The sequence below is a fragment of the Monodon monoceros genome, unplaced genomic scaffold, assembly GCF_005190385.1.
Source record: "Monodon monoceros isolate NGI ecotype Baffin Bay Population unplaced genomic scaffold, NGI_Narwhal_1 Super_Scaffold_1, whole genome shotgun sequence".
Lineage (NCBI taxonomy): Eukaryota > Metazoa > Chordata > Mammalia > Artiodactyla > Monodontidae > Monodon > Monodon monoceros.
The window spans coordinates 12,744,973-12,761,436 of NW_021703765.1; the positions used below are offsets into that span (position 1 = coordinate 12,744,973).

At 42.5% G+C, this 16,464-nt stretch overlaps 1 protein-coding gene across 2 annotated transcripts in view; it reads right to left on the reverse strand.

Moving 5' to 3' along the window:
* Positions 1 to 3,804: 3,804 nt before the first annotated feature.
* The window catches only part of ZCCHC2 (zinc finger CCHC-type containing 2), a 51,475-nt gene continuing 38,815 nt past the window's right edge, over positions 3,805 to 16,464 (reverse strand). The window contains exons 12-15 of one of the 2 annotated variants that reach the window (XR_003794292.1): positions 15,342 to 15,470; positions 9,315 to 10,799; positions 8,250 to 8,393; positions 3,805 to 4,005 (exon numbers count right to left, since the gene is read on the reverse strand). Coding sequence is in view for 1 of the 2 variants with exons in the window: in XM_029227289.1 (XP_029083122.1) it covers positions 8,326 to 8,393; positions 9,315 to 10,799; positions 15,342 to 15,470 (1,682 nt within the window). In the remaining variant the exon portion in view is untranslated. Of the gene's footprint in view, positions 4,006 to 6,309; positions 8,394 to 9,314; positions 10,800 to 15,341; positions 15,471 to 16,464 lie in introns of those variants that run through there. The other variant, XM_029227289.1, reaches the window with a different exon arrangement.

Sequence of the window (16,464 nt, forward strand, 5' to 3'; positions counted from 1 at the left end):
GGGCCACACTGTGAGACAAACACTGGATGACCAGGTATCACTCAAGCACCACAAATTCAGCAAGAGCAAAAGAATTCATGTTTTTTTCTTCCAAACCCTTGCCCGTCTGGCTCCCTCCCGTCTTCATGCCCTGCTGCCCCGCACCTGCCCTTGCCTGTTCCTCCCACCCTCTCACCTCCCTACCCAGCACTCCTGAAGTCGATGACATTTTCTCTGCCATCTCTTTACCTCTTCATTAAGAATATCTCACTTCTCCCTTTCTGGCCCAGCGGAAATGTTGTCCTTTGAAAACCCTTTCCCAGTTCTCAGCAGGCAGAGTTCACCTGTCCACCCACTGGGACCCCACGGCTTGTGACCAGGCTGTAGCTGGTTATGCCCCTCGTGACACTCAGCTCCCAGCCAAGAGATATTTGCTAAACAGCTGATGAAATGTGTGCACCAGAGGTGATCTCATTTTGCTAAGAAGACCCAGCAGCAAAAAGGAGAGTGAAATTCCTGCACTCGCACGTAGGACCTGAAAGACACCGGAGAGCGCACCTTTACTTAGAGAAGGTTGCTGTGTGTCAGGGGTCAGCAAGCTTTTTCCATAAAGGCACAGACAGTACCTCAGGCTCTGAGGGCCACGTGGTCTCTGTCGTAACTGCTCAACTTGACCATTTCTGACGAAAGCAGCCACAACGAGACAAACGAGTGGCCGTGTTCCAAGAAACTTTATTTGTGCACACTGAAATGTGAATTTCATATAATTTTTTTATGCGTCATGAAAACGTATTCTTTTCAACCATTTAAAGATGTAAAACCATTCTTAGCTGTGGACCGTAGTTTGTCCATCTCTACGTGTTGCTGACCTGTGAGCTACGGCTAACCCTGTGTCCTTCAGCACAGGACTCGGTACGCGAGCTTCGTTTTTTGACTGGAAGGCCCCCCCAGGTGAAAACTTTATCAGTACAAGTAGAGGAGAAACTAGAATCTTGAGGACAGGACAGAGCACCTGCTCCTCCGCTGGACCAGACACAGTCAGAAGCCGGTGCTGCCACCTAGTGCCCAGCCAGCCCCAATTGGGGTCTTTTCTCTTGCCGCTCCCTAAGGACCTGGAAACATTTCCTGTCCTGTTAGCACATGGTGACAGCTGGGGTTTGTGCTCCTGGCCACACCCAAAAAGGACTTCAAATCAGTTAAAACAAAAGTGTAGAGGTAAAGGATTATTAAAACTTGATAAATCACTTAAAGTGAAAAAGTAAGCTTCAAGCCACAGAATTCTAAGGTCATTTAGCTCAGTTTCTACCACTCTTTTCCAAGCAACACTCAGCTTTAGGGTAAGAAAAATGAAGGTCCAGGAGGGCCAGGTGTTCAAGACGACAGAGTTTACGGCGGAGCTGGCCTGAGTTCTGCCTACCTTACCCCAGTGCAGGGTGCCCTGCACTGTCACACCATGCCTGTAGCATCCTGTGACCCGGGCACAAAGAATTGGAGGAGCCTGGGGGCTAAGAGCGGCAGGTTCCAGCCTTGCCACTGAACCGCTCTGTGCCCTCAGACACTTGGGCGGCCTTCATGCCTCAACCTCCCCAACGGTAAGATGGAGCGGAGTACCCACCTCATATGGCTGCGGTGAGGCTGACACGTGCCTGCCCCCCGCTGGGCATGAAGGCGTTCGCCACCATCACCAATGTCCTGAGCACCTACTGTGTGCCAGACACTGAGTGCTTTATGTATTTTGCCAGATTCAATCCTTATAACTATTCTAACAAAGTGGATGTTATCCCCATTCTGTAAATGAGCCTGAGAAAGGTCATGCGTACTGTGGGTGGGTGCTGAAAATAAGGCTTTACCAGCGCCACCTCTTTGTACAAGTTCACCTGATGGAGGCTTCCAATGCAAAAGTGATTTACCATGTCACAAATACCCAACCCCGATACGCTAGCAAGAATGAGCACCGAGTACTAGGTGACCTGGTGGCATTCTTAACGTCCAGAAAGGCTTTTGGGGCGGGTGTGACTGTCACCGTTCCTGCTTGAAGATGACTTTGCCTCTGTCATTTTTGGTCTTTGGAGTGTCTTTGAGTAGCGGTGGCGGGTAGAGGGAGTGCTTGGGACAATCTATATATAACGGTCAGAGCTTTTCAAATAGCAGCAGTGAAGTATCTTTCCTGTGTGCCCTGCTACTGCACTTTTCAACTTCTGAAGTCTTAAAATTATGGACTAGCCACCAAATGCTCAAGAGTCACCGAGACATCTGGGGACAATAAAAACCTTTGCAGAGCAAGATTCAGTGTTCCAACAGAGCATATTGCTGCATGTTTCAAACCCTGGATGTAGGCAACAGCTGCTGCTCCTTGAATTCATCTGAGACAGGCAAACGCTGAAAGCCTAGTTCTAAAAGTACTGAGGTCTCCCAGCTCTGCAAACTTTCCCTCACCCCTTCAACAGAGATACAGAAAAAAGACATTCTGACTGACCAGGACCCAGCCCACTCCTCTCTCAGGAATCCAGAGGCCCCATGGTTCTTAAGACCATGGGTGCCTATCGCTTTATACGGTTTAAAAGGTCATTGCCCTGGGGTCAGTGAAGAAGCAGTTGCAGGCCAGGAAGTGGGGCAGGAGGTAAGCACTAATCTGAAGTTGGGGCCTGGCCTTCATCACTGGTGGCATGTCTGTGGCACTTAACCCCTCTGAACCCTGAGTTCCTAATCTGTAAAATAGGGAGGAGGGAGACCCCATACCCTTCACAGTTGTGCAGGCCAATGAGCACAGAGAAAAGTGCAAAGGAAACTCTAAAGTACCATCAATGCGTTTAAGATGTTTATAACAAACTGAGATTGCAATGTCTGAAAGAGGAGACCGCTCAAATTACTTTTATGGCCAGTTGCCTGCATTCTTTAAGGTTTTGAGCACAGGTTTACAATCTCAAATGTTTTCTGCCTTACGTTCAATTTTCTCTACATCAGGTCAAGTGGGCAATGACGTCCGCTTGCTTGCATTGTCCTCGTCCCCCACCAGGCGGCGCTGCTTCCCAATTAGCAATTTCTTTTGGTGAGAGGCTGGCCGAGCGAGACCTTTTACAGTGGATCAAGTCGGAGCTGCAAGAGGAAAAAGAAAGACAATGAAGAACCACCCAGCCCCCCACCTCGCCCCACCCCCAAAATTCAAGTAGCAAATCAGGATCTTAGAATTAAGAGCTCTGGAGACTTGAGGCCAGCAGTCACTGAAGAAGAGGTGTGACTGCAGGCAGGCAGGATTTTTGATGCCTACACTTGTGATGTACCCCACTTTCCAGAGCAGGAACGAGGGAGCCTAAAGCCATCTTGCTTCCAAGATGGACAGACATTTGCATACACACAGAGTTCACGTCATATGTACCCATGCTCACAGTTTTTAAAAGAGAACAGCATTTAAGAATTAGGTCAATTTTTCCTGAAACGTGGAAAAGTTATTTTTGCACATATGAGTACAACAGCTGTGATTCACAAGCAGTGGTATACTAAAATACTGATGTTCGATTGACCTTAGGTATACAAACCGTGCAAGCGGACGGGCGTGCTCTGGGAAAGGATGGTGCTGCCCTCTGCAGGCGGTCTAGGGCACTGCAGTGAGAACACGCCCTCATCTGAGTTTACACCTTGCCTCTCAATCTCGGGCCCCGGAGCCCTTCATTCTCATAATAGAACCCAACTGCAGACTGTCTTCCATCCCCGAGGAAAGGTCCAGAGGTGCAGCCACCATGTTTATGGTCAGGGCACCTCTTTCTTCTTTCATCCCCCAGACCTCAACTCATTTCTCTGGACAGAAACGGGCCCTTTCTATGGGTGGGGTAGGCGGAGGGAGTCAGCATTTTTCTTTATCCTTTGAGAGGAAAGATGGAAGGGTTATCGGGTTAACTACTGTCACAGCTTGCCTCCATTTGGTTTCACTGCCTTAACCTTAAATGTTTTTGTAATCAGTATGTAGAATTGAAAAAAGGTGTCCTCCAAGCTCAAATGGATTGGTGGTGCTCAAGTACTAGATGCTACCTGTTAAAAAAAAAAAAAGAGAGAGAGAAATTATTTTACACTGTGCTTTAACCTTTTTGGAAACTTCTCAGAAAAATTAGATGTTTAGCACTTACATAAAAAATTAAATGTGGACTTGCCTTGTAAGACCTTGTTCTACTTTGGTACTGCAAGACTCAGCCCATGGATATAGAGCCCATAGCTACCTCCACATAGATTTAATTTTTGAGCACAAGAAATATTTTGTCTTTTATAAGTGGACAGAGCTGAAACAAGCTTAATATAATGAAGAACTACAGTTACCAGGCTCCTTGCCACCCAGAGAACCACTGCCTTCACACAGACTTAACTCTCATCCACATTTTCCTCGTCTCTGAAAACAGAATCACAATTCTCCTGTGCGTTGAAACGGAATTCAACTAACATTTGGGTGCCTCCTTGGTGCTACTTCATCATGCTGGACCTTTCCCATATATTATGTAATCCTCACAGCCGTAACTTAGACCAGCTCATCTTCTATCTGGGGAAAACGTGGCTCTGAAGCCCGGGGTTCCTTCCATCCTCTTCCTTCCTGTCGCCTCATCCTAACCGGTCTCTCAACTTCCAAGCCTTCTTTCAAAAACTATCGTCAATGTATTTTTTCTCTACTTAAAACTTGGCAACTTCCAATTTTTCACTCAATCAACTCCAAATTCTCCAGTCTGGCTCTATTTTACCTACTGAACCACAAATCTCATAACTCTTTCAAGATGTTCCCTCTATGACAGCTGCCTGTGTCACCTCCCGACCTCACAACCCATCACCTCGGGTCCTGTGCCTTTCCACACACCTTCTGCCTAGAGCGCGCCCCCTGGTCCACACTGGTCCAAACCCCGCCCGTGCTGTCATGTCAGGCTCTCCTCCACACTCACCTCCTCCATGAAGCCTCACACAAATCCCTCCAAGCCTACACTTATTTCTCCCTCCCCAAGCCGCCCCGGGCACTATCACAGCATCGGGATATGGACTGAGGGGCATGCATGCTGCTGGTGAGAGTGTAAACCACTTGGAAAACCACTTGGAAAACCACATGGCGAATCTGGGAAAACTGAATACTTGGCATGTCCTACAACCCAGCACTTGCATTCCTAGATGTATATCCCAGGGAACTCTCGCACATACAAGCCAGGAGACTGGTACAAAACTGCTCCTGTTACAAGAGCAAACGAGTGAAAACCACCCAAATGTCTGTTGACAGAATGGATAAATGTGTGTGTGTGTGTGTGTGTATTGTTTTCCCCCAATGCAATGGAATATTGTAAAGTTAGTGAAAATGAACAAACTGAAGGAATGCAACATCAGGACTGTAAAACCAGATGAGTAGAGATAGTCACAGAAGACGAGGTAAAGGGTACCCTTTCTAAAAAGCTCAAGAAAAGTAGAAATACACTGTATATTTGGGGAAGGAGGATGTAAAATGTGAGGGGAAAGGAGGAATAGTGAAATTGAGAGTAGTGGTGACGTTGCGCAGTGGGGGCAGGAAGGAGAAGGGTCGGTTAAGGGACACAGGTGATGACACTGGAGGTGTGTGAGTTAACTGGAGGCGGGTCCATAACTGCCGTGTGTTACGTGTAGGTGCCTGTTTGCTGGCTAACAGAAAAGCCATCAGGGGTCCTGTGATCTTTTCAAACCCACTGCCCAACTGGGTACAGAGGGAACGTGCGTTAGGTGGCTCAGGACAATCATTCTTAGTGTCCATCACTGCATGGAACGTTGGGGACAACCGGAGGGGCTGGGCCGAGTGACATCCGTCGTCACCAGAGGACATGACTGATGCATGGGTATGTGGAAAGCACCTCCCCACAATCTCTTATAAAATTACTGATTGTGTAAAGACTGACTTGAGACTCGGTTACACAAGATAGAACCAATGTAATTCAAAGGTACTGTATTGGGAGAGTTTCCTGGAAAACAAAATGGTATTAATAAATTTGAGGAAGTAAGTTAGGTCCTCTACGCTTTTGGTGAGGGAGGGCCTGAACCAGAAACACCGCTCTTGGGTGATAAGGACTCTGTCTGAGCCGCCACGGTGCCTCTGGCACACAGTGTGTGCTCAGGAAGCACAGAAGTGCAGACTCTTCTTTCAGCGGTCACACAGGTGCCCCATATATATAGTAAGGCTGCTTGTGGGAAACATTTCCAGACGGTAAGTAACTTGGGGATTCACTGCCCACATTGCAGGAAAATAACGGGTTGATTCTTTAAAAAGGGAAAAAACCCCAAACCCACGAGGTATGATGTCCTCCTATCTTTCACTTTTACAAAATTTGCAATAAAGCACAATTCTTAAGCCATTTTTCATTTTTTTATTGCTGTTAATTCAAGGAAAAAAGGTTGCATAAAATCCAATCTGTTCTAGAAATATAAGTGGCCTTTCCAGTACATAACATTTCAAATATCAAAGTATATGGTAAACATACAAATAAGGAGAAGGTAACATACCTCCTATGTACAGTACAGTCTTTTAAATCATAAAATAAGCTCCATAAAGTACAACTGGCAATGGTTCACAATGCGGTCCAGATGGGGCTTATCAAAACTCTCACTTGAACAACTCAACTGCAGCTCAACAATTAATTTAATAATGTGGTCCAAAAATACCCAGATCAAACAAAATACATTTAATCAAAATAATTTCCTTTACTCTGACTTCTTCTCTTTTTAAATTAAAACTTTCGTCTACCCCCCCTTCACACCCTCCCCTTCCTTCCCCTTTAACTCCCACCCTGGAAAGAAGGTTTCAAAATGTACATTGGTGCTATAAATATAAATTCTATCTGTGAAGCATTACACGAAGCTTCTTTCTTCAAGTGTTTCCTTTTGTCTGGCAATCTGTTAGGCTTCTGAACCGAGACCAGATATTCAAGTTCCTCTGCTGCACACCAACGTGACCCCACACAACAAACATCTGTCGATTCTGCCCTGTACTGAGGATGGGGAAACAAACCCAACCCCAAGCCCTCAACCTGCGACTCTACAGTGGTAGCTGCTCACTGCTGTTGAATGCAGCAGTCCAAACCTGCACCCCGTTCTTCCAGATAACCTCAGTGCACTTTAGGAAATCAAAAATTACCTGGAAGCAATTTAGTACATAGATTGGCTTTAAAAAAACTTTTGTTTTTAAACAGCAGCATTAAACTTAGTGATGTGACACTGACATGATTCATACCATCTTAACACACGCAGAATTCAGTCTTTCACATTATAATCAAGCATAGTGGTAAACTGTTATAAAAGTGACTTTGCTACGAGACAAGTTAGGGAACAAATACCTGACTTTTGTAGAAACGCAGAGCTTCTGTTCAGATTGCAATAAAGCATACACATTTTAAACACAATGGAACACTGTAACAGTTGGTGTAGGAAAAGAAATCTTGACTCAAGTGTCTTTTTTACATGACACAGTGGTAGACTACAGGTAAAATTGGCTGTTGATTTTCATGACAAACACACACACAGAAGAACCACACTCACACTAGTTTGTTCACTTTATGTCTCTCTGAAGCAACAGGCTAAAAAAGTATGATGAAGTAAAAAGGTTTTGTTTTTTTTTTTAAAGAAAAAGCTCTTTGTCCACTTCATATGTCATATTTTCTCAGTTTCATATGATTTTACTTCCTCCTCTTCCACTTGTTTTAATTTTTATGTGGACAACAAGCACTGCATATATGTATTTACGTGGTGCTGTTTATTACATATATACACACTATTTTGGGAATGTGATTCTCCCTTATGATTAAGGTGAAACATTCTACCCTCAATTTATATGCAGAGCAGTTTACAAAGTGTGGACAATGCAGTGCCAACCACTCCTGCGGCCACTGGAAAGAGTGAGGGTGGGGGAGAAAAGCGGAGTGTAGGACGAAAGTGAGAAAAACTGGGGAAGAAGCAAAGTTTTTTTCCAAAACCATAGGACTGTCACCACTGTTATTAAAAAAGATCAAATACACAGTTTTAAAGATTCAGTAAACATTGCACACAGCAAGTATTCAGTGTAAAAAAAAAAAAAAAAAAAAAGCACGCATCAACATTTTCCTTTTGGTAGTCTGTTTGGATGTTTAAATTACATGTATCATACAGATAAGCCTGTTGTTGTACCAGGAGACCAGAGGCTCAAAAGCAACGCATTCTTTTTTGTTTTGGACATTTTGGTACAAGAGAAATGAAAACTCCCAACTGCATAGAAATCTAGGAAATGTATAGACAAAGAAACACAAACAAAATACCTTTCCTTTCCTCCCCTCCACACCCCAACCATGACTCCCCACACTTCAGTGTATTAAGTAGGCAGGCTTTACTTGTTCAGTCTGCAGAATCCAACGTATCATTAGAAGGGGGGAGGGGAGGTGCGTATCTCAGTCTGTAAGTGCCTAAAATGGGAAAGACAGAACTGCTAAGTCACTGCGTACAATGCAACGCATCACAAACCAGTACAAGATATCAAATGGGCATGCTCCTCAGCCGCTGCTCCTTCGGCAATACTCGGACCGCAAAATGGTCCATAAAATGACTTTAAAAAAGTAATAATGAAGTTTGTGCTTTAAGTTCAACCTAAAGCTATCAAACTCAATTTTCCCTTAAAAATGTCAAGCACATACTCCCAAGTCAAGCCTTTTTTCTGTGTGAGATCTGGCAAAATGACAAAAGCCTAATGTGAGTGAAAGGTAACAGTTTCAGGTCTACAGTGAACTGGGTACCTTACACGTACTTATTGAAGAACAATTTCTTTATTCTGGTGGTAATAATATTAAACTCAGTTTGAATCTCCTTACTCCAAAAACCAGTGCTTAAATATTTTGTGGCTTTTAAAATGTAATAGCACTGAAAAAAAAAAATGTCTGCTGGGAAGGAAGGGTGTAGCATGAGGCCAGTTGGTTATGCATAGATAGACCCAAACAACTAAAAATCTTCCATGTCAGATGACTATCACTTCCTAGTTTTTCAGCATTTAAAAATTTTGCTTACTCTATGACACAGGATTGTAGCTTTAAAAAAAAAGTGCTGCTAGCAAGAGATTCGCAAATCCCCATTATATTCCTTAAGAAGTGCCTTTATGGTTTATTCCTTAATTGGGAACTGAATTTCTCTGAACTTCCTTGTGCTGTGTGTGTGTCCTGTGTGTGTCCACACTAGGTTTTGCCGTTTGCATTTTATGATTTGTCACTGAAAGCACAACATCCGTAAACAAACACACAACAGCTCTTCCTGCTTCAACAGGATCACCGTGATCACCAGGGGAGGGAGGGACGGGCACACTCAAAAACAAGTCCTCTGGGAGCTCTCATGATTACCTTGTTGACTGGCCTCCATGGACGACTGCTTACACTCCTGTGCATAGTGCCCGCTCACACCACAGTTGTAACATGACACGTTCCCATTCTTCTTGGGCCCCGAACCGCTCGTGCTGGCGACTACATTAGGTGCTGGATACACAGGATAGAACCTCCCGAATCCTGCCATCTGCTGCATGCCATAGTTGGCTTGGACTGGGTCATGCACCAGTCCATTTGCATATGGAGTCTGAGGCAGAAAAAAAGGAAGTTGGTTTCCATTGCTCTGATGTGCTTGGTTGAGGTAGCTGCCATTGCAGATGGATGGCAGAGTAAAGAACGATGGGACTCGGTACATTGGTCCAGGCATTGGATTAGGATAATAGTAACTATTTAGCTGAAGGTTTCCATTGGTCCCACAGCTGCACCTTCGCCCACAAGAACCACAAGGACCTGAGCCCATCTGCTGTGGAGGCAACACTGTCCCGTTGGCGTTCGTGTTTCCCACAGCACTGATGTAAGACGTGCTGTCGCCCTGCGCAGTACTGTGTGTCAAAGCAGGGCTCGGGCTTGGGGCGGGACCGGGGGTGTGGGTAGGAACCGCGGGAGGAACACTCGACTGGGCCTGGCTGATGCCTGCTCCCGCGGACTGGGCAGACGGTGCCGCCGTGCTGAGGACGGTGGAATTCTGGCTGGGTAACACCCCGGCAGCAAGGGGAGAGCCTGGCAAGGGGTAGGAAGCTGGTGGCTGTACGGCCGAGAGGCCAGCTGCTGGAAGAACTACCTTCACATTGGTAGGCTGAGGGGCTGTCCCTGTGTTTCCCTCAATCTGAGGCACCATTTGATTTAGTCCTACCACTTGAGATGCAGATTTTGTGATGGGGTCTGTGGTAGCAACAGGAGATCCTGGAAAACTACCTGGATTATGAACAGGAATAAAGGCAGTGTTTGGTGATCCGACGCTCAGACTCCCGGTTGGTTGCTGGGAGAGGTTCACCGTGCAACTCTCAGAAGATCCCTGCGGCGGCGGCAGTTTTAGCCTCTGAATTGTGAGGTGCAAAGCGGGAGTACTACTATGTGGAAGGAATGTTGATGGAACAGGTAAAGGGGACGCCAGTAATTCAAGGTGCTTTTCTGATTCTGCAGTAGAAGCTGTTGACCCTAGTATTCCGACGGGGGTTGAGTTCGTGGACTCCCTTATTGCAGAGAGAGCAACAGGGCTAGGAACAAGCATCCCTATTGTTTTACCATCAGCAGATTTGGGTGGAGGAACGACCACCTCAGACTTCTGGGCACCATTGTGCATGACACAGTGTAAAGTTGGCATAAAAGAAATATGCTGATACTTGGGTGAGCTTAAGGGATCTTCTAAAAGGTTTGCATCGTCGTTTCCTAATGAAGCAATCTGAACAGGTGGCTTGACAGTGACAGTCTGGTTGACAGAACCATAACCTGTAAACCTGGTTGTGGATGGATTTCCAGAATCCTCAGAATTACTGTCTGTGTCTAAGGGAAACAAACATAAATAGATGTTAACACAAGCATAATCTCCCACCCTTCTTGCTAGAAATAAACTTTAAGTATATCTAAAATAAACACTGAAGTTTGGACTAATAAATGTATCCCTAAGCTTCCTGACTACCAAGCTGAACTTCTTTTAATTTTTGGCTTTCTGTGGACTTCACTGTAAACATATGGAGATTCTGGAAAAGAGGCAAGACTATGGAAACAATAAAAGCTTGGTGGCTGCCAGGGGTGGGGGCCCCAGAGAAGGATGAACGGGCAGAGCCCGGGGTGTTTTCAGGGCAGTGGAAATACTCTGTGTGACGCTGTAATGATGGATATGTATCATTATACATTTGTCCAAAGCCACTGAAGGTGAACCCTTAGATAAACCATGGACTTTGGGTGATAATGATGCATCAAAGTAGATTGGTTCATCCTTGGTAAAACATGTGTCATTCTAGGGAGCAATTGTTGATAACAGGGCAGACTATATATGTGTGAGAGCAGGGAATATTTCTGTATCTTTCTCTCAATTTTATAGTAAACCCAAAACTGCTCTAAAAAAATTAAATCTTAAATTAAAAAAAATCCATGGAGAGGTAAGAAACAAAAGGTTAATGGAGACTGAATGCAGCACAGTATAAAATACAGACCTTTATTACAGAGAAAGGGATCAGATATTTTTAACCTTAATCAATTTTAGGCAATTCACTTGATTTATATTCTGTACTACTAAACCCGAGGTCTTCACATTTGTCTCACATAAATAATACAATTTAAAGGAGTTCAATCAAGACTATATTTAACTCGGGACTTCCCTGGTGGCGCATTGGTTAAGAATCCGCCTGCCAATGCATGGGGACACAGGTTCGAGCCCCGGTCCAGGAAGATCCCACATGCCATGGAGCAGCTAAGACCGTGCACCACAACTATTGAGCCCACGTGCTGTAACTACTGAATCCCGCATGCCTAGAGCCCATGCTCCGCAACGAGAAGCCACCGCAATGAGAAACCCGCACACCACAACTAGAGAAAGCCCGCGTGCAGCAACGAAGACCCAACACAGCCAAAAATAAATAAATTTATTTAAAAAAAAAAAAAGACTATATTTAACTCAAATATCCAGAGATAGGGAAGGGAAGAGAGTTTTCTTAGAATGGAATAAATATTCTTACTTTTAAATATTTCAGTGGGGGAAAGAAAATTTAAAGCTACCATTATGGTCATAAAACAAGTGTGCTAGAGCACAAGAAGCAGTGCCATTTCTCCTAAAACAAAACAGCAAAGTGGCATATACAAAATTGTACTGCATTTGTTTTTATTACTGCATCACTCTTCTGCTTGTAAACAGAAATAACTTCAATCTAGACTTCCCCTGGATTTCTTGACTTTTGGTATAAAGGGGACAAAAGACAAAATCTAACTCACAATGTTTAAATATCGTAAACCCAGATGTTGCAGTACTATGTATAGAGACCATTCAGTTAAATGTAGTGCCTAATTTAACATCTTTCTGCCCATAAATATAAGCAGAATTGCACTGTGTACTTAAAATGTTTATATTTGTTAAGGTAATAACTAGTTATATTCAGTTAAGATGCTAAAATTTTTTGAAACAATACTAAAAACAAATCATACTAGTCTTCCTGGAGAAAGGTTAAATAGAACCTTCCTGGAGAAAGGTTAAACCTGAACCAACCTACAGAATGTCAACAATGTTATTAATTCAACAATAATAATTTATATTAGAAGAAATTCAACTTATGAGTAAGTGGTTCTAACATATACTCTCCTTAATAGCTGAGGAGTTTCTGGTTAAACTTTGCAAAACAAAAAGTATCCAAAAATTAGTAACTTATTTAAGGCACTGTATTTGTATCTGTACCTTCATACAAGTATAGAGTTAAAAATAAACATCTAAGTTCAAAAGAAGCTGTAATATTTTTCAGATGATCAATTAAATTTCTATAGGAATTGGGCTTTGTTTAAATCTTCTTAAGTCACAGCAAATGGCCCCATGACCCCAAATGGTTTTCTAAGCATTATAAGGACTCACCCAGCTATTTAGAGAGAGGTCCTCCTTTTTTGCGCTGACTCTGAAAAGTATAAAGTCTTACAACAAAACCCCTTTATGACCAACAAGAACAACAAAGCCACATGCTTTTCAAAGCAACCTTTTCATGCACTCGAAATTCTAAAGATGATCAACACTTGTTATCACAGTGGACATTTTCCCCCCTGGTTGGTTTCAGAGAGCCCTTAATGATCCTTCATTTAGGGAAGGCTCATTTAGTCACGTGATAACAGAGCCTATCTGAAAAAGGGCAAGCTCCTCTATACAGGCCCACCAACTCACCCTAGCTGATGACAGGAAAGGACTGCTGCAAAGTCATCTAGGCATGCAGATGTACCCTTAATTCTGACAAAGAGGCAAATCTGCATTGTTAGCTTAAGAGCCATGGATTATTGGTACATCCTACAGAATCGAGCATAGCATATTGAAAGCTTCTCTATTCTGGATAAGGCATAAAAATTATCTCGTTTAACCTTCATAAGAGCTCTGGGCAGTTACTTTCATTTTTCTTCTTTCATGAGCAAACTGCAGATCAGAAGTGCAGTGTTGCCTCAGATTAGTAGAACTGGCAGTAGTCACTGCATGCTACATTTGTTATGACTTCAAAGTAAAAACTGGCTTTAACTGTATGTGATGCAGCAGAATCACTGTCATAGCTCCCTAAGATGTGACCTGACGGTATAACACAAAGGCTAAGGTCTCGAAGAGCTGGGGACTGTGCAGGAAAAAGCCACATCTGAAATGCTGTTGTTAAAGGATCTTTATGATCTTTAAGTGGCCCAAGAGAAACCATTTATTACTGCCCACCAGCATGGACACACCTTATAACCAAGACACTATTACTAAGACGTTTATAGCCAAGATGTTATCAGATAACATTATCATTGTAAAGAATGACATCCTCATTCAGCATATACATTTTTTTGTGTGTCTGTGGACCACTTTTAAAGTCTTTATTGAATTTGTTACAATATTGCTTCCGTTTTTTTATGTTTCCGTTTTTTTTTTTGGCTGCGAGGCATGGGGGATCTTAGCTCCCCGATCAGGGATCAAACCCCGCACCCCCTGCATTGGAAGGGGGAGTCTTAATCACTGGACCACCAGGGAAGTCCCAACATATACATTTGTGATACCTCATTTCTGGAATGGCAGGGTAAGAGCCTCTGACACTCCATTCCTCCATAAAAGCAACAAAAGTCCTGGCAAAAACTAACAAAATCAACTTTTTCAGAACTCTGGAAATCAATTAAAGGCTCGCAGCAATGTGAAGAGTGTTTATTAAAGAAAAACAGCTGAATCTTGTAAGAATAGCAACCACTGCGGTATTTCACCTTGCCCGAATTCTTGCTCACATTCTCCACCTCTGAAGTAGCTTTGTAAACTAATAGTCTTGCAACTACAGTAGCTACGAAAACAAGCAGCCTAGCAGCCGCTCTAAGAAACATGGATTTGGAACTCTGTAAAAGCACCTTCCTAAGGAACCGTCACTATCTGTCTGGCAACTTAAGTTCACTCTGTGTTAACAGCAGCTTGCCCACAGGGCACGTGTCACAATCAATCTGCGGCAACCGTTTAACAATCTGGCTGCCTGGGCTGGCATGACCAGTTGAGGCTAACAATAGTCTGACCAAAAAACTTAAAAGGAAAAACTGAAGAAGCGGATGTTCACAGGGAGCTCTGAAAAGCTTCAATATATTCCTGGGAACCTAAAAGGCCATGCTCATATCTAGGGCTATATATGCATGCCCAGGAGAGACCTAAGAAGGCTCTATACTCTTATTTCTGGCTGACTCTGAGCCTCCATTTAAGGAGGAATTGAAGACATAGTACATACAGAAAACAAAGGGCAAAAGAGCAGATGTAAATCCTACCTTATCAGTAATTACAGTAAATTGTAAATTTCAATAGGTCAAACACTCCAATCAAATGGCAGAGATGGGCAGAATTGCTAAAAAACCATAATCCAACTATAAGGTGTCTTTAAGAGATACTTTAGAGTCAAAGACACAAATAGGCTTAAAGTAAAAGGATGGAAAAAGAGGTACCCTGCAAACACCCAAAAGAGAGCTAAAGTAGCTATATTATTATCAGACAAAATAGATTTTAAGAAAAAAATTGTCATTAGAGACAAAGAAGGATATTTATAATGATAAAAAGGGTCAATCCATCAGGAAGACATAAACGTTATAAATATATGTGCATCTAACAATATGCAAGCTTTCAATCTTTCTACATTAACTCTACATTTTGTTGTGACTGTCTTCTTTCTCTTTAATTTCATATGCAGTGAAATAGGTTTAAAAAAATCAACATCACTAGGAACTGCTAAGTCAGTGGTCTACACGACACCCTTTATACCAATTAAAGTCAATAATGACATTTACAGTACCATAAAAATACTTATGTTTGACTGATTTTAAGAACACACATTTTCCTCTGACACCCCCAAATCCCTCCAAAGAGCAAACCTCTGTCTTTTTCTTCTTCACTTTCAAAACTTTCTCTTCCATCATGTCTTGGGCTAGACGGAGAACTGTAACTCTCTGAAGATGTTTCTCCACATGTGTCATGTCCAGATCCAATGTCCAAATTCACATCTAAAAATAAGGTGATTTTTAAAAAATAGAATTGTTTAGTTAAATAAATTTCTGAATTGAACCATCAGAAATTAGTTACACCCTTAAATTTTTTTTCCAAGTTTTTCTATAATTACCTAAAAAAGCTGGCCTCTGACCTAGGTAAAAATTCATTACTGAAGCACAATTTTATTTGAAAATAATTGACGACTTTTTTGCGGGGGACAAATGCATTCTTAGGCAGAGGCAGAGGAAAAAATCAATATAACCTACTTTAAAAAATCAGAATTAAGATTCTCTGCAGGCTCTGTCCAATATTAGCACATTGAGCCACTTTTTAAGTCTATACATTTTAACTCCTCAGAGCATGTTGTAAAATTCTTTCTTTAAAAGAACTCAAAAATAGAACTGACTGCCAAAAATGCCTATTCAGTTAAAATTTGTATGCCTGAATATTTAAAAAGAGTAAATTGCTTCCCATCAAGTAGACTGAGTAACCCCTGAGTTCTAACCAGAAATGATGGACTGGGAACAAAACAAAACAAAACAAAACAAAACAAAACAAAACCATTGGGATAGAGTGAGCCAAGATTTGCTCACTAAAATGCAGTGAAGACTTTGAAACTCTAAAGAGTAAGTTTCAGAAACGTAAAAAGAAAAAAGAAAAAGGCAGCTATTTCTCAAAATGAATTTATGAAATGATTTTGTTTAGATTATATAGCTAGCAAATATTCTAACCACCAAATGTCATATATTAATTTGCAATTTTCAAAGAACTAAATACATAAATGTAAATCTATGCTGAACATAATTTTCCCTTTCTGACAATCCAGGTGCTTCAGAATTGTGTAGAGTGTCTTTGGAATTTTTATAATAAAAAAATATGTGATCCTTTGGAGTCAGAGGTGTGGCTGGAAGGTGAGGATGAAATAACTATGCCAAAGGCTATTCCACAAATTGCCCTTTTAAACAGAGAGATAAACTGTTTTCTCTATCATGTCTCAAAGAGATTTTA